A 27414-nucleotide genomic window follows, 5' to 3' on the forward strand; every position below is an offset into this window, starting at 1 on the left:
AATAATTTGTTCTTAAAATTTTGTTAAAATCTTACAATATCCTTTGGTGACGAGGCTGCTTGGACAAACCAATTATGTGTTCGAAAATCATGAATCAGCTTACTTCCCCTCGAACCTTCCGGTGGCCAAGCTGTACCTGGAAATCGTCTTAGAAATCCAGTTGATGATCCAAAATACTGCCATGACAGGGCCGGATCTCTTTCAAGGTTATTTTGAAATAATGGATCCAAATGAGAACTCCATTGCAGAGAAGCCTTAACATCGTTTTCGTCAAGATTCACACCATTTGGCACTAAAATCGAACTCAGACTTAAGTTAACTGGTAGTCTTTCAAATCGGCGCATAAAACGAATGTCCATGTGACGTGCTCCGTCGGCTAGTTTGCCATCGGAGTTGTATTCGTTAATTCGGCGGGCATCATAATGCTGAGTGGCACCAGATGATGAACTATGACCTTGTGATTCAAGTTCGGAGAGGGCCGCTTGCTCAGCAGAGTCCATAATGCGCTAGAAAATAACATATGATATAAAACTTTTGCAGATACATAAGGTGAGGTTAATTTGAATTGGCTATCGTCATAGATTGGCGTTATACAATTATTAAAAACAGTAGGCAAATCTTTAATAAATGAAATAAACAGGAATGGATCAAGGTGACTTCCCTGAGGTACACCAGAATTAATTTTAAATTGACATGAAGGATTTCTCCTGAAAATTATGCTATAATATCTATTTTAAACACATGATGACAAATGTCGGTAAGTCCAATTTTACTTAATTTATTTAAAATAATCCAATGAAGGGGTTATGAATACCCTTATAACGATAAAAACTGTGGGAGCAATTAGAAAGGAAAGGAGAAATCGATGCAAATTGGTTTTGAATGTCTGCACATTGTAACAAGTGGGAAATATTGAGTCAGTAAAGCTTAAGAAAGAATCTCTGTACTAAATAGTACGTCCGAATTGGGCTCAAGGGTAAACTGATGGGCATTCCTAGCAGTACGGGTATTAGAGCATTGTTTAAACAATTACAGGCATGAGACCTTTCGGCGGTGTTAAAGAGAAGTAAATGGCTCGGTGAGAGAACGATCTCCTATTATTGTAAGAGCGTATTTTTCAATTCTATCCAGAAGACTCAGTTAGGGCTTAAAAACTTCTTGCATCGTCAGAGAAAATCTAAGGACTTTTGGTGATTTCAAATATTTGAAAAAACAACAAGTGATTTGTGATGCACATACCTAGGACTGACTACAAGTACCACCCATGGATAGTGGCATTGGTTTAGGGCTACGCTTTTGCGAAAGAAGACAGCACTGAGTTCTCGAAGCATTAAATTCTGCAGGGTTTTTGATTCCCCATTGAACAATGCTGTCCAGATCAAAATTTAATGAGGTTATCATACGCTGCCGTTCCTAGTCCACATCTGAAGAATAATGATTATAATCTAAAAACGAATATGAAAATCTGAGGTTACTGTCATCAGCGAAACAATATAGTGGGTTAGAAGTTTCAGACAGATTATTTATAAAAATAAGGGAGAACACCTCTTCAGAACAATAGCGGGGATACTATCCCGGCCAGCAGATTTTTGAATGTCAAAATCTTTTGGTACTCCATCAACTGTAAGAGTGCAAAGGAAGATTTGTCCCATAGAATGGTTTACTCTTCGAAGTACAGGAAGAGTCATATCACTCATTGGCAGTATCGAATTAACAGCAAAATGTGCTGCAAGCAAATTGGCTTTATTAGTCGAGCTTTTAAAATGAGTGTCATTGAAAACGAGCGTAGGAACACCTTTTTTACAAATGAACACAAATTTTGACTGGCTTTGCGACATTGTATTTTCGTCGGTGCTTTTGTGATCTTTAAAATAATAAGTTATATGGTTGTAGAGCTTCCTGTAGATTGATCCTGTTGCATTATTCAAGTTTCAAGAGAAAACTTTAAGTCTACTGAAGAAATGAGCTGGTAAATCGAATTTTTAATTCTTCGTCAGTTGTATTGTTCAAGTTTAGTTCTATCCCACATTCTGTCACCAGATCCAGCTCATTCAACACACTATCTTGTTCTAATCTTTATGACTCAGGGAACCACTTTATATGGAAGTCGGTTAGCATCCCCAAATCTGTACAGCGTATTGATGTTGATATCACTTCAAAAATTTTCTATGTTGCGCTAATTGCACTTTATCATTTTCCCTTTCAAATGTCTTTCCATAATCAAATATCGTCCCAAAGTAACTTCTAGATATTTTAATTCTGTAACAACATCGATGTTTGTACCATTATATTTCATTTGCACAGTTGCATCCTCTTCCCGGTTAACTATTAAAACTTACAATATTGAAACAGACGAGCAATAATGTAGGTAAGGTCATCAGCGAACATCAATATTTTACTTATTTTCCCGGCATATTCCGGTCCACATGGCAAGTGGTCTACAAGATCATCAATAAACCCAAAAAAAACATACATGGTCTTAATGTGCAACCATGTCTAACTCCCGATTGCGTTGTAAATTCTGTACAACCCTTCATAACTTCCATGACATCTTGTAACTATAGAGATTTTTAAATGCGCGCTTTTCTATCAATCATATCGAATGGCAATCTAAAATCAATAAAAAAAGTATACAACTTCTTTTCTTTTGAGAAATGTTTCTACAATACTTCTAAGGGTAAAAATTTGGTCGTTCATAGAATATCCACTACTAAATCCTGCCCCAAAAACCTTTGAAAGTTCCTTCTTATCCTCAGTGAAGGGAAGAGTTTTTACATTAATCTAATGCAATTCTGCGAATATTTTCAAGGCGTTAGAAAATATTTAATGTTCCGTTTCATCTATTGAACTATTTTTGCAATACAAGCGTTAGTATTTCGCACGAACAGTTTTAAAAAGACAATGTTATATAAACCTATATAAATGTAAGCTTGTTTATTAGTTGTGCAGTGCCTAATTTATAAAATATGGTGATATGCCATTCTATCCTGTTGCTTTTTCCCTTTTTAAGATTCTGCTGAGATCACTTCTTCCGAACTTATAGAAGAATCAAGAATTACATTATAGAAACATAGAATCGCATATTTTACGGTATCTGTAAATAGTGTAAACCTATTCTAATGACCGATAGTGTAAGGTACGAATAAACAAAAATATTATCATGTTAACCTTCTCAAGGCATACATTTAAAGAAATTCACGACAAGTTCACCTAAAATGTAAAAAGGAAAAAAAACAGTTTTATCTCGCAAGCCATTTTCTATGTTAAAATACAAAACTTAAACTTTTCCCAAAAAACAAGGACACGTTGAAGGATACACCTAAATAAAAACAGAGAACTCCCAAAAAAAGAAAAACTTTAAACTCCATAAATTGAATTGCTTGTGCTACCTATACACAAAATATCCTTGAAGTCGTAACCTCCTCTATATGCGGTATAAGGCACTATACACACTTCCTAAAATCGTATAAGCATAGTATAGGAGAGAAGGTTCGAGTTTGTTAGTTTGCCATGCCACTTCAGTGAGTGTTACGTAGTTCGTAATCACATTACCATATCAGGGATGTTAGTTACCACCAACGTGTGCACTGTGCACCTTTAGGTCTATTTCTTTTTTATGTTGCCAGAATCGTGTTGGTTGGACTGTGGAGGCGATGGGGTTGATGTCAGGATAGAGTACGTACGTGTCGTACATAGATATAGTTCAAAACACTGACTCCATTCTAAGGTTACGTATAGGTTGGTACACGCTCCGTTGAATCATTCTATTTTTTGTATTTTTGTTGCACTTATTCCACACCTATGCATGTAGTCCGAGAACAACTTCATATATAGACATATAGGGTGAACCTATCCATGGTCAAAAGAAAAAGACTTTGAGGTGCAAAAAAAAAAAAACAACGAAGGAAAACAGAGAAAGAAGAAACATTTTAGAAGGCACCAAGCTGGAAAGAGCTTAGAGAGCAAAAAAAAGCTGAATCAAAATAAAGGTTAAAAAAGACTGAAATTGAAAGGATTCATTCGCGCATTCTAGCGTTTAGTTTTTATTTTTGTTGAAACAACCAATCAATTGCCTTTTCTGTGCGATTAACACTTCTTTTGTTGTTTTGCTGTCGATGATGATGGTAATGGTGATGGCATGATAGGTATTGCAATTGCAATGTTAACAGGGGTTAAACTTAGACTATACGTATATAAGGTGTAAAAGGACGCGACGCACAGACGATTGAAGTCTATACAGAACAAAAGATATTTAGCTACGTATGTGGAGTCTGAAAAATTTCTAAGAATAAAATGTATTTTGAAGGTAAGATTCAGCATTTTAAAGGCCCTTAGCTAAACGATAACCCCTGAGGAGGGTTCTTTACGTTAAACAAAACGAAGGCAAACTTTCGCCAAGATGAATTCACATACAAAATCGTACAACTTAACTCTACAAGACTTTCTTCAAAGCTTTTCTAAAGTCGCAGTTTTTAGATGGTCAGCTTTATATAATATATGTAAATAAGAAAAGGAAAAGATTGATGATAATGAATTTTCGGAGGCCAAAAATGATAATGAGAAGTTGCGTGATGTTTAGTGTAAAAGACTGTCATTCTAGAGGTCTAGTGTTCAATCAATGATAGTGCCACTTGCATTTCTTCTAGCGAGAAATTGACAAATCATTCAAGACTTATTCTTGTCATGAAAAATGACAACGCAAATTGGCCGTTCGGATTCGGAATAAAAAACTATATGTAGGTTTCTTCTATTTAAAATGACACGCATACAGGAATAGTTTAGACTTGTAAGTCAGCAAGGCCCTGGTTTTCTAAAGACTTTTTTGCTATCAGTTTATTGAACAGGCAAAGTGTAAAGTGCTACTAACTTAAGCCACAATGGTATTTCTACATGAACAATTTGAGTGGAGTGATAACTCAATTAAAAGTGTCTTAAATTGATGACCAACAGTTTTGAGATTTGACTCTGGTAATTTTTTTTCCAGATTTATGCTAACAAGTGGAATAATCGACTGATGACCTAGAACCATTCTCTCAAAGGTGATGTGGGATTGCCACTAATATTGTACGATTTGACTATGTTCGAGCGTTTCTAAAATTACAGGTGTATGTTAAAAAGCTTATTTCGTGGTATCAAGTTAGTAAAGCTTTGGCATTTGACGCCTGTCAAAATTTTTGAATTTTCACATGAATTTTCATTTGAATTTTCACAAAAGTTTATCAATTTGATTCAAAGTAGCATTACGCGTCATAATCGTAATAGATTGCAAGTGTCCCGTATTTGTATCTTAAAATAGAAAATTTTGACATTTCTCGACCTTTCAAGGTCCCTAGAGTTGAAATAAAAGATTTTTAGATGTCTGTGCGTGCGAGTGTACGTACGTTCGTACGTCTGTACGTTCGCGTTCAAGAACCAGAAGAGATATCGACTTCAAATAATTTTTTTTAAACAGATAAAAAGGCAGAAAGATGCAGAAAGGGCTCCCAAGAAAATTGCGTGGGCGTTTTTTTTTTACCATAGCAGTTTTAAAAAAAAAGGTGAAAATTTTGTTTAACCCAAAAATATCCTTCGAACCGAAAACTCTAGAGACTTGAATCAAATTTTATATAACATATTGTAACGTGTTGCCAAACAAATATATTTAAAAAAAAATCTAGTTTTTTTTTATTCATTAAAAAAAAAACTGAAAAAAAAGTTGTCACCTCGATAAATTTTGAGAATACAAAATGATTTTATCTCCAAAACTATTTTGTACAACGAAAACTAACGTTTTGAACATCTGGTGAAATTTTGAGCAAAATTGAATTGACAGTTTTTTTTATAAAAAAAAATTACTCAAAGTTGGTAAAAATTGAATTTCGACTCAAATATGTTTTCAAAAATTTGAGATTATCGCTTTCAACTAATTTTTTCTTATAAGAAATATTGTTTTCAAAATTCTGAACATTTTTTATAAAAATCGAATTGACAGTTTTTTTTACAAAAACTTAAAACCTAAACAAAAAAATTAATAAAAAATGGTAAAAATTGATTTTCGACTGGAATATATTTTTAAAACTTTGAGATAGTAGCTTTAAACTGCTTTTATCTTTTAAAAAATATTGTTGGCAACATTCAGTAAAATTTAAAGAAAAATCGATTTGACAGTTTTTTTTTACAAAAAATAAAAACCTAATAAAAAAAAACAATACTAAAACTTGGTAAAAATATACTTTCGACTAAATTAAAAATATTGTCTTCAAACTTTCTTATTTCACAGAAAATATTGTTTTCGATATTCAGTAGTTTTTTTTTTAATTAAAATCGAACAGTCCATTTTTTTACTAAAGAAATAAAATCTACACAAAACAGTACGAACATTTTTTGATATCTCTCAAATAATTTCATTTATCCAAAAATTTGTTTTCGACTAAAAAACAAACAAAACTAGATTTTGAAACTAAACTATTTCCTGATACGAAAAATATTGTTGGTAATTTTAAAATTTTTCAGAACAATTTAACTGACAGCTTGTTTAACCCACCACGAAGACCTACAAACTTTTAAGCAAGACAAATCGACAGACGGGATGGGAAGTTATGAGTGTGTTTCGCATCCCAGCCTCTTTTATTTTAATAAAATTGTTCAAAAACGGTGTTTTTTTAGACGTCTAGTTTTTAATATGGCAATACATTTTTCGGAATTAGTCCTTATGACAGCTGTCACTTGATTTATGCTCAGTTCGCCATTTTATAATGAATAAACTTACACTTGAACAACGCTTCAAATTGAGCAAATTTATTACCAAAATAAATATTTGAAATATTATATATGTATATGTGTATCGAAGCAACTTTTAAACAAAAGCAGATAATTGTTTTTGAATGATGAAGTTTAGAATACTTGCATGTGGATACTAAGTTAGTTTCCAAGTATTCCTATCCAATTTTCGCCATTGATCATTTGAAAACAATTATCTGCAATCGATATAAATGCTGTACTAATGACTTTGGATTACTTATTACTTTAGTTTTTACGGAATTTAATTTATAAAAGATTTCTATAGTTACCTCTTTGGCTATTTTATTGTTATATAAATCCCCCAAAACCTTTTGGAACAATTCCTATGGACCATTTATCAAACCTAGACTTACGTCTATATTTCTGTATAACATAACAGTCAGACCATTTTTATAACAATTTTTTTTCCAATCTTGCGCCATAGAAAAATATTCTTCATATTTAAACTCATGTAAGAAAGTGGGTGGATGACACGCCCTCTAAATATTAATTCTCCAAGTTTTAATGTTTATATTTTAAATCACATCAAACATTAAACTTTATCAATTACAAAGCATCAGAAGTGTTAATTGCAAATGATACTATACACATGAGAAGTGGGCGGATACCACACCCCTTGAGGGTATATTCTCAAGTGCAATATATTCAAATTTGTTTACACATCAATCACTTGCAATCTATTAAGTTTCATAATTCTACAATAATCAGAAGTAGTTCATATAAACGATACCAACTAAAAGTACACTGTTCTATAACGCTCAGCAGAGTTAATTCTAAATCAAACTTCGTCTTAGAAAGTGGGTGTATAACACGCCCCTTGAGTGCATAATTTGAATGTATATATTATTTTCTATGTTTTCATATGCACACTTAACACTCTACTGAATTTAATTGTTCTACAAAACTTAAAAGCGGTATTTTTTTCTAATGTCTTGAATATTCTTGTGGGTGTATGCCACGCCCTTTAAGACGAAGATCACAATTTTTCGATTTGTTTCCTTTTCTTGCAAGATTTTGCGATGTCGGGAAGTGTTTCATAACTTTGATAATCGGTCAGTCAGTCAGTGACGGTTTCTTTGTCATTTTTGACGCATTGATAAGAGTTGGGTTGGTTCTTTAGTAAGAAAGGGATCCTTAACTGGTTGAGATTGTTCTTTTAAATAGGTAGAAGTACCAGAACTTGGCTATAATATGCTTCACTTAATTCACTTATCTGTGTTCATTTTCTGCTTCTGTTTTATAAAACAATTTTTAAGTTAACCTAATTTTTAATTTAAAATAAATATCCTGTCCTTTCTGTAAAACTTATTTCTTCAGCTTAAATTTGACTTTTAAACTAATTTAAAATTCCAAACATGTGACCAACATTTTTCCAAATTAAACATTCTCCCTCGCTAACAAAAAAAGAAAAAGAGGAAAAATACAAAAATATGTGTAAAATATCCTTAAAACGTAAACTATCTGCTTACGAGTTTTGCATCGAAAACAACTACATTCATACTAAACCTACTACTATGTCCTTTTGTTGTTTAAGAAAAATGAAAATAAAAAATAAAATAAGACTTAAATGTATGTAGCCTACTTCGTGGCCTACATTTGTAAATTCTTTTGCAAAAATATATAAAAATTTACAAAATTTCATGTCGAGCATGACAAGAAAAAAACATAAAGACACACACAAAACACAACAACGAAAGACTACGAGTCGAGTACTATAAGCCATACTTTATAAGGATCACTAAATTGGAAGGATATTCGTAAAATTCATTACGAAAAGAAAGCACGCAGCGTGCAAAAGAAAAAGGACCTTTTATCAATAGCGCGACCTAATTTTTATATACAGTTTTTCTTTTATTTTGTATTTTTATTCTTTTTGTTGTTGTTTTATTTATTTTTCTATTATATGTTATCCTGTTTTGTGCCTTCGTCGTCGTCGTTTTCTTTGTCGTCGACTGTGGGTCGTCAACAGTCGTTGTCTTTTGCTGTTGCACATTTTAAATTTTTGTTCTGATTTTCAAGGATTGAGAATAAAATATATACATAAAAACGATGAAGGAGAAAGGCTGCTGCTCCTGGCTTTAGTGTGCCTCCAGCTCAGCATGGTATAGAAAAAAAAAAACAGTTTCAATATTCCGGTCATTTACCATCAACAATGCGAAGAAAGAAAAAACTTTTTTCTTCCTCGTTTTCGTCCTGTTTTTTTTTCTTTGATTTTTGTCCTTCGATTTAGCTGAAAGAAAACTTATAGATTCAGTCATATAAAAATGACCCGGTCTTTAGGGATATCCCTACCCTACACTCCTTCTTCCTGTACTATATGTTTGTATGTAGTTTGTGAAGAGGTATGATTGTGTATGGAAGAGTGTCCTGGCCAGAAATTAATTTCATTCCGAATATTGTTGATGATAATCTATTTGCCAAGATGTTACGACTATCGATCAGATTTGTTTGGTCCTTGGTTTATTTTATACATCATCATATATGAGTATGGGTGTATGTGTTTATGAACTCGAAGAACTCATGCACGTTATTTCATATACAAACACAATATTTTTGTATGTTTTGTATAAATAGTATACAACAACTTTTCATTGATTGATTTTTCTTCATTTTTGTGTTTCCTCATCTTCATCCTTGTGTATCCAGTTAGGCGAAAGTTTATGTATTTTTTCTATTTTGTGTAAGTTTTATTATCGAAGAGAAGGGAACTTATAATTTGCCGAATCTTAAGGTCACCAGGTTTAATATACATACACATACATACACATGGTAAGATGTATAGATGTGTGGTCAGGAGAGTTTAGGGTGAAAGGGGATTTCATTAATTTTTGGCATAATACTCGTAATCACCACCAACATCTAGAGAATATTGTTGTTTTTGTTTTGTTTGTTTAATTATATTAGAGCCAATTAGGTTTTGTTTTATAAGCTGGCATAAGGTTATTTAGGTTGTGATATGTACGTATGACGTCCTTTGCCCAAATAAATACTTATATAGGGCTTCATTCATATACTCGGCTATAAGTCATAATTGTGTTCTTGTACAGTACATGCCTACTAAATAAATCATAACCACATCGTCGTCGTCGTCGTCTTCGACTAATTTGATGGTTTCTAAAGATATGGGAATAATTCTATGTTGACTTTGCGCGTCAGGACTTTTTTTCGAGCTTCGAAAAGTGTGAGGTTATTTAATTTAAGCGTCTTTTTTCCTTATACTTTAACCTACACATTCTTTTCTTTTCCAAAACAAACAAAGAATTACAGAAAATTGTGAAATGTTCTTAAAAATTCTTAAATATATTATTCTGGACTTTTTTTGCATTTTGAAAAATATGAGGAACTTTAACTAACATTTAATAGGGTTGAAATGTATTTCAAGGGTTTTCCAATGAGAGATTTCAGCTGTTCGGCAAAAAAACCTCCCGTATTTTTAGACGTTTATATTTAAAGCTATTTATAGATACAACGGTATTCCGGATTTAGATAGATAGAGGTCTACGTGCCGTTTTAAGTAATCATAATGGCGTGGCACGGTGAGCATCGCGCATTTGTCGTAGATTGGTGTGCTGTTGCTGAATTTGGTGTGTTAGGTCCGTATTTTTTCGAAAAAAAATGGGAAAAATGTTACAGTTCATGCGAATCGCTACTGTCACACGATTGAGACCTTCCTCCAACCAAACTTAAATCAGTTTACTAGTAACCACAAAGAAGTTTGGTTTCAACAAGATGGAGCCACAGCACACACTTCACGTCGTTCACTAACCATTTTGAGAGACCCTGTATTTTGATACGTAAAAACTATACTATTACTAAAAATAAATCGATACACGCTTGAATAGCGGTTTACAATTTTGCAGATTTACATTTTGCAAAAGTAAAACGTTTGTTGTAAAGCACTTTTTCTACCAACAATAGTGAAACAATGTGCACTGTTGGGACAAGTAAGAGATGTAGATGCTCTAAAGGCTTTTAAAGATGTTGTTTCACAATTTGTAGCTCCAAATTTCTTATTACAAATACTGTAATATTGTAATGGTCTGTTTTAATAGTTCTGTTTTTAAATACCTGCATTATTAAGAAAACAAGCAAGTAATTATTGTTTTTGAAAATCAGAACAAATGTTGTATCAGAATTTAATAAAAAGTCTAGGGTGAAAAGTATTAACTTATTTTATACAAACAACACCTAAAAGAATAACTAGAATTCAAAATATAAATATGTTCATCAAAAAATTACTTAGCTACTCAAGGAATATTATTGGTTAACTTTTGTGTATTAAAACGTTCTGTTAAAGAAGGGTTAGTACAAAATTGTTATGATACATTAGTCTTAAAAAAATTCTATTTTCAAAATATTATGTGATATTTATTAAATGCATTGCATTTAAAGCTTACAGATATGAAGTTATTTGTGGAGCCAATAAGTATTGAGCATTTGTTGAATTTAATGAATATTTGATATGCGTCATTTTTCGGTCTGATAAGTAAATTTCGTCTAAGGAGTAAAGTTATTCTTTAGCTAGAATGACTCAGATTGAAATACAATCGATACAGAAGAGATGGGCTTGAAAGAGTTCCATTTAATAACTCAGGTATAAAGTAGAACTTTAAAAACTCATCACAAAAAATTTGAGTGAATGAAGGTAATAAAATTTAATACTTTCTATTCTATCGAAATGAACGAAAGTGTCATAATTTTTTATATTACATTTATTTGTAAACAGTATTTTCTTACATTTGTTAATATATAAAATTTTGCGATTCTTATTGCATAATTCTTAAATAGATTTAGATCTTGTTGTAGCTGTTTTGAATTCCTAATGGAGTTAATAATTTAAATAAGCGATATAGAGTCGATTTTAAAAACAGAAGGAAAATTACTAATAAATAAAAAAAAACAGCAATGGACAAAGCTGACTCCCTTGAGGTACACCAGAGTTGACTTTGAATTGGAATGAAGGGCTTCTCTTTTGGCTATAATATCTGTCTTTAAGAAATGATGAAATTCACATAACAGAACGGTAGTTATATCCCATTTTACTTAGCTTATTAAAAAGAAATTCATTACTAAGTTTTTCAAACGCCTTGCTAAAGTTAAAGATGCAATCGACTTGTGAGTTTTTTTCGAATGCATCCAAAGAAAAAGTAGAGAATTGTAATAAATTAGTAAATGAAGATTTTCACATATAACACAAAAACAATTAAAAGAAATTATGTCACAGATAAAGGATTCAAACAATTAAGGAATATCAGACAATTTCGCAATAGAACGATAATTCGTAACTTAATTTGTAGAACGACTTTTATGAACTGGAGTTAGGTGTAAATATTTCCAAAACGTTCTAAAAAGAAAAAACACTTGTTGAAAAGAAGAAACAATGGATATGAAACATAAATCAAGGTATTCCATAAGAAAATAACTGAAACTGAAATTTATTTAACTTCAAAATATTGTCACGTTAGAAATTGAAGAATTAATTGATGTAAGATGACTCTATTCTTGTGAGTTAGAAGAAAGAACAGGAGAGGTGTATGAAGATGAAAAATCATCAAAGGCAGTCTTAAAATCTGCAAGCATGTTGACTCTGGAAGATAGCTTAAAGAATCAATCTTGAAAGGTCATACTACCTGAATATCCATCAAATTTACGTTTGCTATTAAGGTATTTCCAAAACATATAGGGGTTCATTTTTAGATCACACTCAGTATTCTAAATGAAGATAGAGTACAAAAAATTCTAATAAGTCACAAAGTCGTTTGCAGTACTTGGTAAACTCTAAGGGCCTCATTATTCTACGATAGTTAAAATTTTAACAAGGCCTTATTTTTTTTTTTTTTTTTAAGTTTTTAATTGCAAATCAAACCCTGGACGTCTACTATTTAAAAGTTTTAAATAAGCGCAGTGGGGCAGTATCTAAAAGTCTATAAAATACCAAATAAAACATCTTTTTTGGAAAAGGCTGTATTAAAGCTTTTTAAAAATTGTAAAATATGATTAATTATTTAAAAAAAAAATGGAATAGAAAAACACCTAGGGAATATTCATAGTTTTATTTTAGTCCGAATCTATTTGAACTGGAGTCTAAATTTAACATCTAGGTAAGACACAGCTGATACTCATAAAGAATTTGGGACTCTTTTTAATTAGAAACAGGTTAAAGGTATGCTCTACGTAAATTCTAGTATAATTTCAATTTAGCCTATACAAAATGGATTGTAGAGGGGAACAATATAAAATGTGTTAGCTGGAGAGCCAAAGTCTTTAAAATCCTTGAAGTTTGTCTGTTTGCTGGCGCTATTAAAACTTGGAAACACATACATATGTAGATATTGGCAAACCTTTCATTGAACTGCGATCTTCAATATTTAGAAGGTCAATCATACCTTTCATGCATATCATCGTCATCTATTTAAAAGGGATCTGTTCGGATAAAGTAGAGCTTTCGATTTATGTTGGGATTCCAGGATCCAGCAAAATATCAAAATATTGATCTATGCTTAAGTTTATTGACATTTTTATTTTTTTTTTATATTTTCAAATATGTTTCAATCAGTTTGTTTATTCTTGTAGTTTTATAGTTAAATACAGCTTAAACGTTCTGTCGTGTTTATTTCTAGACCCCAAACTTTCATTTTAAAATGGGTTTAAATTGTTTATGAGTTTAGTTTAGCAAAGACAAAATAACTAATCATAGCTAATGTTTTTTAATATAATGAATTCAAAATATCAAAATGCCGTTCTTACTTTTTTAAAAGCTATTTTAAATTAATATAAGGTTAGGTCATTTTTCAATTTTGTGGTCTCACTTTTGTCACAATTGAGATATCGTCGGAAAGCTTAGCTCTACTAGATCGGTATGGACAGTGTACTATTAAAATGATAGTATTGCTTATTTTCAAACAAATAAATAAACTTCAGAAAAAGTTAACTTTTGTAACAATTGACAATATAAGTAAATAAAATCATAGTTAACGAATAATTCACTTAACAATTTTTCATTTTGATTTATTGAAACTAATGAATGGAAATCGTTCTTCGTCTAGTCCCTAAACTTAAGCTATACAAGGCTGCAAAGCTTAGTTAAAAAGTAATATTATTGATGATGGACACGGAAATGTTAACCATATGAGGTTTAGACAATATATAACAAGGACGATTGTTCCTTTCAACCGTTTACAATTCTATTTTATTTATGTTTTTTTTATTTGATATTTTAGATCGACTTTCTCAAAGTGTATGAAGTTAAACAAAGTGAATGATTGATACTGTTAAATTGCAACAAGATTTCGTAGATAGATACTTCATCAAAAGTAAGATCAAGAAGTTCCATTAAGTAATTATGTATGTATGTTGGGGCTGACATAAGAACACGTGAACAACAATTATTCATAACTACAAGTGAAACATTCAAGTGAAAATATAAAAACAAAACGTTAGGTCAAACTGTCGAGTTCCTCCCAGAAATTATTTTCAAAATCAACTTGTTGTGTAAAAATTTTTAGAATTAATTTTATTACAATAATGTGATTGCAAATCCTGGCTGGTTTTTTGAATGCAAGAACTGCATTCTTCACTAGAAAATTTCTTTTCGAATTAAAAATACTTTGATTTCTATAGGACCATTGCAGGTCACCACAAAAATGACGATCTATTTGAAGCACTTTAGAGTGATTGAAATATACAATTAAAGTACCCTTCCCTCTTTTCCAGAACAAATTCAACTTCTGACAAATCTCAAACTTTTTTGCTTTTAACTCTTTAAAATGCTGTCAACCATTTCTGTGTTTTTTTTTGTATGTAAGGTTTTATTCCAGAGTGTTCCTTAAAAATCAATAAAGCAAACAGAAAAAATCTACCTTACAAAAAATGAAGTAAAATAAAGTGTCACCCCCTTATCCAAAGTTCAACATCACCAAAACTCCGACACACTCTATATCATCATCAAGCATCTTCATCATCATCTTTATAATCATCATCACCATCACCATCAACATCGCCAACGAAAACGCCATTGCCATCATCACCCTCATCATCAGGACTATCTTCATCTCTATATAGGTACATATACCAATATCAATGTGGAAGATAACTCCCTCTGGTCCCAAAGTGTTAAAAAATGTATCCTTTAACATAAAAAAATAAAAAATAAACACAGAGAAATAAGAAATAACTAAAGGACGATATAATCTCATGGTAAATTGAAAGTTTCCATCACTAAACTGATTTGGGGAAAAAGGCCGAAGGGCACTACGCGTTCCCATTCCTTGATGTTTTATCATCTACACTCCTTCTCGTCTTTCTAACATATATACATATATACAAAAGAAAGACGACAAATATAGCAAAGAGGAAAAAATCGAAACTTTCCAATTTTCCTTTTTGTATATCCTGAATCCTGAATCCAGATCCACTGATGCCACTATACTTGTAGAAGAGCCCAGGATTTTTCTTTTTTCCACGTGATTTTTTTGTTTGTTCGTTGTTGTTATTTTAGATATAGAGAAAACGTGTTATCTTTCCTATACCTACCTATCTACTTCGCTTTCTATATCATCATCGCCGTGATTATAAGATACACAACCCTTTAGCCAGGGGCTATCGAAAAATCTGATGATGGGTGAATAAAAGTAAAAACCCATTTCTGAAGCACGAATAAAATAAAAACAAAATGTTAAATAAAAAATAAAGAAGCAAATTTTTGTTGTCTGTGTTCGGCTCGTCCTCCTGTCCTGGGCATAATCAATCTACTATCAACTCCTCCAAGTATTCATAGAAGTGGATGCTACCATCATCCACCGTCCCACCCGCCATAGCACCACCAAATGTAAGCTTCGGAGACATTTTGGGGCCATCTCATTATATCAATATATAGAGGGGCTAAAACCATCTTGAGTTCGGTGGGAACGAAGATGTTCATTACTTGTTTATCGTCTCAAATTTTTAGAAGAAGACTCTTAAACATTTGTACGTAAGGTTTATTGATTTTGAATCTTATAAAAAGTTAAAATAATATAAGTGTGCCTTGAATTACATCTTTATAAATAAAAAGATGGAATTGCTAGGTCAAAAGTGGAATACCTTGAGGCTTGAGGGTAAGTAACCTTCAATCCTTTTTTGGCATCACTCATTCATTAGAGCCAGAGGTATTAATGAATAACCTTATTGATTTTCAATGGTATTTTATATTCTTGGATAAGATTTAAAATTAATTGAATGAGTCTTTGCTCTCAAGTTCTTTTTAAAATAGTTCAAACATAAGTCAAAGGAAGAGAACATTTACATAGGTATAGAAATCCAAAAGTAAAGGGTGTTTTTATTTAGGTATAGAACTTTAAGATTGAATAAAACGAAAATCGGGAGTATTTTAATCTAAAAGACCAATTTTTTACAATTGTTTCTAACATTTGTGCCCTTATATCAGCAATAACTCGGGAAATGTTGTTCTCCAAGTGCCCAATCGTTTGTAAATTGTACGAGCTGCTCATTTTAAAACTCTATTGTCGGCCAAAGGGAATCTTTACACTTTCAGCTTCGCTCTTCCAAATACTGAAGTTGACGAAATCGATGCTTTTATAACACCAATGGAACTTGATTTTGCTTTGCAATCATTAAAAAACAATAAAACGTCTGGTATTGATGGAGTTCCTGTTGAATTTTTCAAATATAGTTGTAGGTAGAGAATTAAACGAATTTATCCTCGACCTTATTTCTAACACTACCACCAGATCGGTGAATCGAGACACTCCCCAAGGTGGAGTCCTTTCGCCTCTTTTATGGAACATGGTAGTTAACGACTTACTTACAACATTGGAAACAGGAGGTTTCAAGGTGATTGCCTACGCTGACGACGTTGCGATATCCGTATCTGGGAAGCACCCCCAAGTTCTCTCGGAACTCCTACAAAATGCCCTAAACAGGCTAACTAAATGGGCTAATCAATGAGGATTGGACGTCAACCCACACAAAACAGAATTAACACTCTTCTCGAGAAGATATAAAATTCCTCAGATTAGCCCACCCAAGATTAAAGGAATACTATTAAGCTTTTCCGACCAAGCTAAATATTTGGGCCTCATTTTAAACAAAAAACTAAATTGGAAGGCAAATATTGATGAAAGAGTCAAAAAGACTACTGTAGCGCTTTTTACTTGTAAAAAGGCCATAGGATCAAAATGGGTCTTCTCCCCAAAAATAACCCACTGGCTATACACTTCGGTAATCAGGCCGATACTCATTTATGGAGCCGTCGTATGGTGGACTGCACTGGATAAGATGGTAAATCTAAATAAACTCATTAAAGTCCAGCGGTCAGCAGGTATGTGCATCACAGGAGCACTTCTCACAACACCAACCGCAGCACTGGAAGTGCTTTTAAACCTAACACCACTTGACATCTTCTCTAAAAAGGTGGTTGCCAACTCATGTGTAAGGCTTAGAGCCACCTCTCAATGGACCAGTAACAATACTGGACATAGAACTATTCTAGACAATTTCAGATCTATCCCAGATCGCTTAGACTATACCACCCCAAAAATGGTATTTGGTAAAAGATTCCATGTGTCCATCCCTTCAAGATCCTCCTGGGAAGAAGAGGGACCCCTGGAAGACGATGCGGTACACTTCTATACTGACGGTTCAAAGACCGATCACGGAGTTGGAAGTGGTATCTTTTCAGAACAACTGAATCTCAGTCTATCCTATAGACTTCCCAATCAATGTAGTGTATTCCAGGCAGAAGTAATGGCGATTAAAGAAGCACTATCCTGGCTCAAAGAAAACGTTATATCTTGTAAGGATATACGAATCTTCTCGGACAGCCAAGCCGCTCTTAAATCTCTCGCGTCTGTCTCCACAAACTCTCGAACAGTCCACGATTGTCAATCATCTCTGAAGGAGGTGACGGAACAGTTTAACATTCACCTCATTTGGGTGCCGGGCCACAGAGACATTCCGGGAAATTGCAAAGCCGATGAGCTCGCCAAAAACGGAACACTTCTGCCTTATGTTAGACAAAAACATAACATAGGAAAACCACTTGCTACATGCAAATATCTTCTCAAGCAATATGCTTTAGAAACAACAAATACTAGATATACACAAAGTACCACCTGCCTGGCAACCAAGCAAATATGGCCAAGTATTGACTTAAAACGGTCAAAAGGCTTGATATCACTAAGCAGACAAAGTATAAGCTCTACAATTGGAGTAATAACGGGACACTGCCTCATAGGTAGACATGCTCTGAGGCTAGGGGTCTACACAAATGACTTCTGTAGAAGCTGCATGGACGAGGAGGAAGAGGAAACAGTCCAACACCCTCTATGTACATGTCCAGCACTCTCCATTAGAAGGAATTACTTTCTCGGTAATCCCTTCTTCGATAACACCAGTGAACTGGCAACGATTGACACAAAACGTCTCTCTAACTTTATTAAAAGTACAAAATGGTTTGTTTAAATTCATTACTCTCCCATGAGTAACCTCATTAGTGGTATCACAATGGACCCTGAGGTCTACGTGTGTCAATGATATCTGGACAGCCACTCCAACCTTACCTAACCAATCCTCGATCTTTTTACCCCCGAATTTTACGAAAGCTGTTATAAATGTTATTTACAATAAGGGCGACCCAAATCTAGCCGAAAATTATAGAAGAATCTCCATTTTAAATTCCCTTCAAAAAGTTTTCACCGCTATACTTTATAATAGGTTAGTTGGGTGGATCGAAAACACACACAAATTAAGTGCTTCCAAGCTGGCTTTCATAAAGGTTTTTCTATTGTTGATCAAATTTATGCATTGACAAGTATCGTAAGAAATTATCTCTAAGAAACAGAAAACTTTACGTATGCTTTGTCGACTTAAAAGCAGCTTTTTACACTATTAACAGACAAGCTTCATTTTACAAACTCTCAAACATGGGTAGGTAAAGGAAATTCCTACTGTTATACTTGAATTTTCTCTCGACATCTTCAGCTGCTGTATGGAATGGATTAAAGATATCTGAGTGGTTTGCAACTTCTTCAGGTGTTCCTCAAGGATGCATCTTTTGCCCTCTTTTATTCGCCTTGTTTATAGATAATGTTTCATCCATTCTACCTGGAGGTGTTGTGTATGCGGGGAATCTAATCAAAGTACTTATAGCTGAAAATCCCTACATACTACAGCATCAAATAAACAAATAAGTGGAGTACTGCAACACGTGGAATCTTTTTATCAACATACAAAAAACAAAAGTTATGATTTTTGAAAAAGGAATGAGCAGAAGAAGACCAGAGGAAGTTTGGAAGATTAGCCACGAGCGCCTCGAAACAGTGAATGAATTTAAATATCTAGGTGTTTTATTAACATACAATTTGAACTTCTCAAAACATGCAAAAGAGAAATGCAGGGAATCTAAACTAGCTCTCAACTTAATGTGTTCGAAATTCTTCTGAAATATAAACTTTTGCAATGCCACGAAATTCAAAGTATTCAATGCAACCATCAATGCATGTATGCTATATGGTTGTAAAGCATTTGGTTTTACTAAATTCGAAGAGTTTGAGATAATTCAAAGAAACTTTCTCAATAGAATTTTCAAGGTACCTATATTAGTTCCAACTAATGCTATATGTGTAATTTTTATAAAAAGTCTAAAACAAAATGCAGCTCACTGTATTAAAATCATAGGTAGAAATGATTCAAATATACATAAGCAAATAATGTTTAAAGCACTACGATCGAATGCGTCACCTTTTAAAGAGTGGAAAGAACTGGCTGATACATACAACTGGTTATTCTCGATTTCAGAAAACAACATTTCAAAATGGCTTGATCAATTTTCACTTCTCATTGCGAAAATAGTGAAAATATTTTTAACCAGCATCTTAGCAAAGCTTCGACGACCATAGCCAGACCAATTTATCGAAACCTCAACCATCGATTGCAGACAAATGTAGGATCTTTTAACTTAAATTTCTCTGCCGAAAAAATAAGCCTTATCTTCATAGCAAGAGTTGAACTATTGAATTTATCCCACATGGATCGGAAACATGCCATCTGTGCAATAGAAGAGAACTAGAAACTGTACATCATTTCATTGCTGTATGTCATATTTCGCAGGAAATAAGTTGATTGTTTTTTTTTTTGAAGAGAGCATAATATCTGTGGAAAGATTGTATGGGTTATTATATGGTTATTATATAGTGACGTACAGCTTTTAAAAAATGACTTTGTGCGAATAGTGTCAGCGGTGTAGGGGACCTACAGTTTTTACGCCAAATTCGAACATTTTTCATGACAAAATCGATTCTTAGAAAGAGGCAGATCCCGTGAAAAATGACTTTAGGTGGCACAAACAGTCATTGATACATACCAAGACTACTGGCATGACATAGGAGCTTTACACCTTCTAAAAAAATGCCCGTTACTTCATGTAGTTAATTTCCCAAGATATCATAAATATCATTGCTAGATATTTTCCCATTAGCTCAATCAGTTGACACACAAATGCTTCAAATTTGTTCTGGAAAATATACGTATAGTGTTATGACAACAAATTAAATAAACTTTTGTAGACACAAACTACCAGAAAAGAAAAGGGCTCATCAACCCTGCACTCAAAAAATACAAAAACCTACAGAGAAGAAAGTATGAAACAAAATGTTCTTGATTGAAGATAAACTGCAAAATACAGAGTCTGCATTTCTTACAAATTGACAGATCCGTGGCCAATTTCATGGACGATGTTGAGCGCTGTCAAACCACAAGGCAGCATTTTAAGTCCATTTTTATTAATTTTTAAGATTATCGATTGGTTAACAAAAGTAAAAGCTTAAAAGAATATTGATTATTTAAGAATTAAACTTGTTAAATTTTGAAAAGGTTCCGATGTTTAACATATTCTTCATCTTTCATCTTTTATAACATTTTTAGATTCTCGGTTATAGCTTCCAGCAATTTTAAAGTTCTTGATTGTTCTTGATTGGTTTCGATAATTTGAATGCAGCTCACAAATTTGTGAGGGTGTTTTTATAACAAGCTTTTTTTGCATAGTATCTGCGAGTTTTAAAAATGCCAGGTGATGTTAAAAATTTTACGTCTCTTGAATATCGTCACAATGTTTCATGTCTTTCATTGTGTTATCAAAATTTAGTTTGAGCGATGTTTAGTTGAAAAAGCCAGTTGCCTTTCCCCTTAAATTCAGTCATAAAGTTCTTATTTTCAAGAATTGTGTCAGTTTTCTCTTAAGCTGACCTTTGGGAGTACTATGTGATGTATAGTACAAATACAAAAATACTTTATTTTTGTATTTTTCCGCCTTTGATATTCAGAATTTTAATACCAATTTGAAATGTTCATCAATATCTCTTTTTGAATTCTTTCCATTTTTTTAACGATCCCTTTCCGTTTAGCTTCAGGAATTCAGGATTAAAAAGAGCATTTTAGAATTTAAGAAGAAAATCGCTAAGGAACTGGCCTTAATTACTTACTTATCTTCCTCCCGATCCATTGAGGTTCTTAGCAGGAGATATTACGTACTTTCATCAAACGCGGTCCCTTGAATTTAAAGGTTTTTTGCTAATGCGTTGTTGTTCATTCACTCGATGTGGCCGAGGCCGGTGTGGACGGCGTGTTTTGACTCTTTGAACTCCTCTCCTTCAATCGCTCTCTTCGTATATAGTTCCCAAATATCCGCCAAAAGATTTTTCTCTCGAAAGTGCCTTGCATGGATTCTTCTTTTTTACGAATTGTCCAGCACTCCACGCTGTACAATTGAACTGATAAAATTAGAGTGCATTTTGTCTTTCTAGAAATGAGTTTTGAAACTATTTGTTTAGCCAAACCAAAATCGGATTTCCACTAAAGCGTCGTTTTGGGAATTTATATTTGTTACACATTGTTTTGTTTTCATTTACTCCTAGGCCAACGCGTTAAGCAATTGTGAGGACCTGTTACAGATAGCGCCTTTAAGGTTAACACCACTCTTCCGCACTATCTGCTTTAGGATTATGTTCAAGAAATCGTATGATAGCGCATCTTCTTGCCGGAATCCTGCACAGTTCACTCGTCTCAAATAGTTTAGATTAGTTGTTAACCATTTGCACGTTGCATTGCGTTTTTTGCAAAAAGTTGGATCATTTTTTTCGGAATCCCGAGTTCAATAGAAACTCCTGGCAACTTATACTAAAATATGCGGGTTTGAAGTCGATGAAAAGATGGTGGACCTCGACATAAAATACGTTGGTCTTTTTCAGGATTTACCTTAATGTGAGTATATCGTTGATCTGCCTGTCCTGAAGCCACACTAGTGTGTGCTCATTAAACTGTTGCAAAAAGGTTTAAAATGCTCCCATAGTACGTTAGATATTATTTTGTAGGCGACATTAAGCAGGAATATGCCCTTGTAATAATTGCAGGACATTGGATCGGTATGTTAAAATGCTTAAAAATCTTAGCCATTTTCATGAAAGATATAAGGAACCTAAAAGATCTTAGCATCTTCGTCAGATAAACGTATTGAGCTTTCACTATTAAATTCAGATTTTGCTGACCCTTTAGATTGAAATGTTTAACAATTTTGTTAAAACTACTTAAACACATATAGATTCATTTAAACAAAAATACACTTATATCTGTATCTATATATTTACACAGATTATACATTACTTAACTCAAATACCGATCAAATTCAATTAGTCCCATTTCATGGGGCATTATAATGTATTTGTGTAATGTATGTATGTATTTTATCGGAATTACTAACTTAATGACAATAATTAAAATCCAATTAACAAAGGTCCACAAAATACCATTACACTAAAAACTTCAAAAGAATACAAAAACATAAAATCAAAAAACATTTTTGTCGGAAAACGCCAAACAACCAATTACTTTTCCTCCCGATAAATATATACAATAGATAATCCTTTATCGAAAATCCTGCGTGTCCTTTTCCTATCACATAAGTACATACACAAAATACAAACATTTGTACCTTTTGTTGATGAATGTAGAACGTAGGTGTATCTCTTTTTTATAAATATAGAAAATTTCCCTTTACAAATTTCTGATGTTACCCTCTCTCCGGATGTGCCACTATGATTGAATTCCTATATTGAAGCCACATGTTAGGTGTACAATGTACATATATCAATCATCAACTATGTCCATAGAAACATCAACACAAAAATAGAATCCTATACCACAATCAATTTAACACCAATTTCACCTAAAAGCCTTCCTCTTCCATTATCCTGCTGCTTATCGTCGATAGGTATGTACCTAAACCTACCAACAGTCCAATGTACACGCTACACGCATATCCACATGTAATTACCTTTTAGGGGTGATAATTAAATTCGCTAAAAAAACAGGTATTCCTTTATTTGCTCGTGAATTCCATGGAACATAATTTTGTTTAAGTGAAAATATTATTTCAACCTTTTGTAGAAATGTGAAAAAAAGAAATTTGAATAATGCACACAACGAAAAAATCAAGGATTCTCTGAACTGTGAAATTCTGAATAAAATAATTAATATTTTTTATTTTACAGGACGACTAAATCATCAATCATAAATTATTTCGAACACAAGAATAATGACTGTCCCCTGCTCTCACCACCTTTCACCTCATCATTTACCATCATCATCAGGATCCAGTATCCAGGATGTCCTTTAAATGTTAGAGCGGTCAATTATTATTATTATTATTTTATAAATTATTTAAGTCATGAAGAATTTAAAACGATTTTATCATAGAGATTCCCACGTCCAGCCGCCTGGCTTGCCGGCACCAAGCCAGTTTTATAATATTTAGGGAGATATTAGCATCAGAGGTGTTTGGGGGCAGATTAAGCTCTGGCAAACATCAGATACCATGCAATTACATAGAATACTTGCTGACCTTTTGGTTTAAAATATTCTTCTATAAAATTTATGGGATGTTTATCCTTTATTCGTTGCCCACACACAGTCACACAAAAACACATAATTTTTCAATTCGCTAACCCAAACCCAAGCCCCACGGTAACTAATCCTAGGCGTACATACTCGACTCGTATAAAATATATAATAAATTGCTCCTCATTTAATGAGATTAACCTATCTGGGAGCTAAATTGTCAGGACCACGCATCATCTGGGCTCTGATGGATTCTGGGCTGGGATCTATTTCTACACCCACTCACCAATAAAAACTTAAACGAACGTCACAACAGACACGCAAGGCCAGGATGCGATGCAACTGATGTGACGACTGACGACAAAGACACCGACCAACACCGATCCAAATCCGAATCCCAACCCAACCTGCCTGACGATTGCGTGGATAGGACAAAAGAGGACAAAATTTATAGTCCGGTTAAGCATAAAAATAGGAAGTTCTTTAAGGTCTTTACCCTGAACAAAGTTACGAAGGCGAGGAACTAAAATTGTTGGGTATGTAGGATATTCTGACATTTAAACAAAATCAATAGAGAACTATCTAGACGAAAGAGAAGCCTAAAGAGAGAGAGAGAGAGAAAGAAAAAGATAGGCAGACGACTCTAAAGTTTTAGTGTAGGGTAGGATAGGTTCAGACGTCATTGTTTTTAGGCCAACATCAAAAGGTCGCATCCAGGATGGATAGTTCTACCCTGGGATATATCTACCCACCTTACCTAACCTAACCTTTTTGGTAGAATATATAGAGGAGCTGTAGGCTCACACATGAGTGTTTTTGTTTTATCTTCCATATATTGTAGAGCCTAATTGTTAAAACGTGTCGATGCAGAAGTAGGAACCTAGCCCACACAACACACTCAGTCGATCTATTTTGTATTCATTGATGTTAAAGAGTCGGAGTGTTAGTTAGAATTGGAGTCAACAAAAGTCCAGGATATGAGGGCTAGAATTTTGTATTGTTTGAAAAACTATAAAGGATATATTCACTTGGATAAATTGAGAAGTTATTTTCGTTGCTATTCTTTTTTTGCCTGAATTTCTTTCAAAGGGTTTGTGAAAGAATGCACTCTTTAGTGAGTGTAATATTTTAAATGAATGAAACGATTTCGACTACTAAGTTTTCGGAAACCATTCCTTTAATTTCATGAAGTTTTTATACAATTTCAAAAGAACCCAAACGTATTCATGAATTCAATGAATGACTCATTCAAAATTTCATTCACCAAAGATTGCATTCACAAAAGGTTACATTCTTTGTATGTGAAAATAGTCCTTCAACTGAATCTAATCTGCGTTTACCAAACATTGTCGCTTAAAAATTATGAAGAGCCATTACTTTTTATTCTTCTAACTCTTCTAATTTCAAAGAAAACTAATTAATCCACAAAGTAAAATCTTCTGGATTAACTGAATTTACCCGCTCAATTCTGTCCTATAAGTTTCCGTTTGGGAGGAAAGAGGGGGTAATTTCTATGCACTGGGAATATCCAGTTCCCACCTAAATAAACCAGCACAGCACCACCAGCAGCCATACCTATTATGTTAAATGTATGAAGTTCGGGGAATCGGCACAAAAAAGGACGAAAGTGAAAAAGGGAGTTTTTCTCTAGATAAGTGCAGTGTACAGTGCAGTAAGTCTATGACTGCATTTGGGGCTAAATACTCATATGGAATACGTACCTATATATCAATAGGTCTGTAGGATAAACTATTTTGCTAGCTTAATTCCTATAGGGTACCATGAATTAATCATCAGATTTAGCTTGGTTTTCGTGTGCTAGAAAATTGTATTAAAAGAAGAGATAGAACACAGAACTTATAGTGTAATAGTGTAAGCTACGTTACGTTATAGAGTAGATTGGCTGGTTGTAGATTGTATAGTGAGAATATGTCCTTTGGCTGTTTAAAGGAATTGTGTGTGCTATTTGCAGCATACAGATGAGTTATTTTACTTTTTTCTTTCAACTTTTGGCAATGCAGGCAAAAAGCTTCTAATTAGACTTTGCACGAAATTATATCGTTTCTTTGAAGTTTTTAGTCCTATGATTTTTTATTTGAAAATCAAAGAATCATTAATGTATTACCGAGAAAAACCTCCCATGGTGCAGTGATTGAGTATTTTGACGCAAAGATCACTGTTTGGAAAAAGAATCAAATTAAAAGAACAGTTTTGGTCTTCTATCTAGAACGAGTCCGTCAAAAGCAAGGAAACACTTTCAATTGTAGTCAATCACTTAAAAACATATATTTTTAACGTCGAATCTATCACTGTTCAAAAACTGTTTTAGTATCATACAAGAATTGCAGGAACTTTCAATAGGTTTTAATATATCAGTTAGGAATTGAATGAACTTAAAGCATTGGAAGAAATGTTTAAACACATGCAAAGAAATCGTTTACAGTAAAACCTTTCTATTTACATTAAGTAAGCACTCAAAGGGTTTTCGGTATCTCTTTATATTTTAAAGACAGAGTGCAAGCATTAAGAAATAAAGGGAAAAAGTTTTAAAGAAACTTTGTAATTTCTGAATACTGCAATGACACAATAAAACAAAGTGTGATTAAGCATTTCACATTCGTGAAGTATGGCTACAGACTAAATCTCCGTCTTTGAAAGTAATACGGTAGATTGGTTTAAGAGGAGGAATGTTATTGAGTTTTTAACTAGAACATTGCCATCTTGTTTCCAAAAACCATTGAACTCAGCTTAATTTTTGAAAGCAAACATTGAAGTGAAGCCACCACTCCACAGTCCGCATCAAACTATCACTCTCTCTCTAGACGTGCATTGGCCCCTCGACCTCTAGATGAAAATTGTACTGAACGCCAAAGAAAAATAATACTGAAAAAGAACAAATACTAATGGGATCTTTTAAATGAATACAAAATAACAAACACACGAAATCAAAATTTTTTAATGAAATATTTTTTTTGACGGATACTCAAACTTAACATTAAACCGGTATTCTTCAAAATAGCCTTTTTAAAATTTAAAATTTTAAAACTTTGTATATTTAACTGCATTATTAATTGAATGAAAATAATCGATATACTTTTCTTACTTCAAGGATATCTGAGCTTTCGAAAAGCTGGCTAATATTTCAAAAATATAATGCAAAAAATTAAATTCGTTCATTAAAATTGGAAATATTAAAAAAATGGTTTCAATAATAATGAGGAACTTCGTTAATAGTTAGGTAATTATAAGTTGTTGTGTTTCGCTCACGATGAATATTTTGAAAATTGAAATGATTTAATTCATTTTTAAGAACCCAGTTTCCTATCTTTGAATGTTGATTAGAAAAAAACTTAACTTAACTCTTTTCACATTAGCCCTTATCTGTAATACGAGTAGTACCTACCTGGGCCACTAGTGATTTGACCATTCGTCATTTCGCTCGTGGCTAATACTTGGTTCTTAGTGCTCGTATGAGGAAATGAGCTGATACCAATTTAAGTACTAATTCAAGGACTTATACCGACTCTAACATTAAGACTTTATAAACAAAATTAGTAATAAATTGAACGGTATTAAAGTTGACATGATCTATTTATTCTGCTTGTTCTTCGTTTCCGGCTGCTAGTAGCAGCACTTTAACTCCTCCTGGAGCATAGGGCAGCAACCAGTTCCTTCCATCTCTTTCATTCCTAGCACGATACCTCAGCTGGGAGCACGTCTCCAAGTTTTGAGACCGAGCTTCTTTCA

At 33.2% G+C, this 27414-nt stretch overlaps 1 protein-coding gene across 1 annotated transcript in view; it reads right to left on the minus strand.

The window, feature by feature from the left end:
* The window catches only part of LOC129942827 (voltage-dependent calcium channel subunit alpha-2/delta-4), a 280448-nt gene that overhangs the window by 24387 nt on the left and 228647 nt on the right, over positions 1–27414 (minus strand). Inside the window, exon 5 of the mRNA XM_056051947.1 lies at positions 36–506. Coding sequence (XP_055907922.1) covers positions 36–506 — 471 coding nt within the window. The remainder of the gene's footprint in view (positions 1–35; positions 507–27414) is intronic.

This window comes from Eupeodes corollae, chromosome 1, assembly GCF_945859685.1.
Source record: "Eupeodes corollae chromosome 1, idEupCoro1.1, whole genome shotgun sequence".
Lineage (NCBI taxonomy): Eukaryota > Metazoa > Arthropoda > Insecta > Diptera > Syrphidae > Eupeodes > Eupeodes corollae.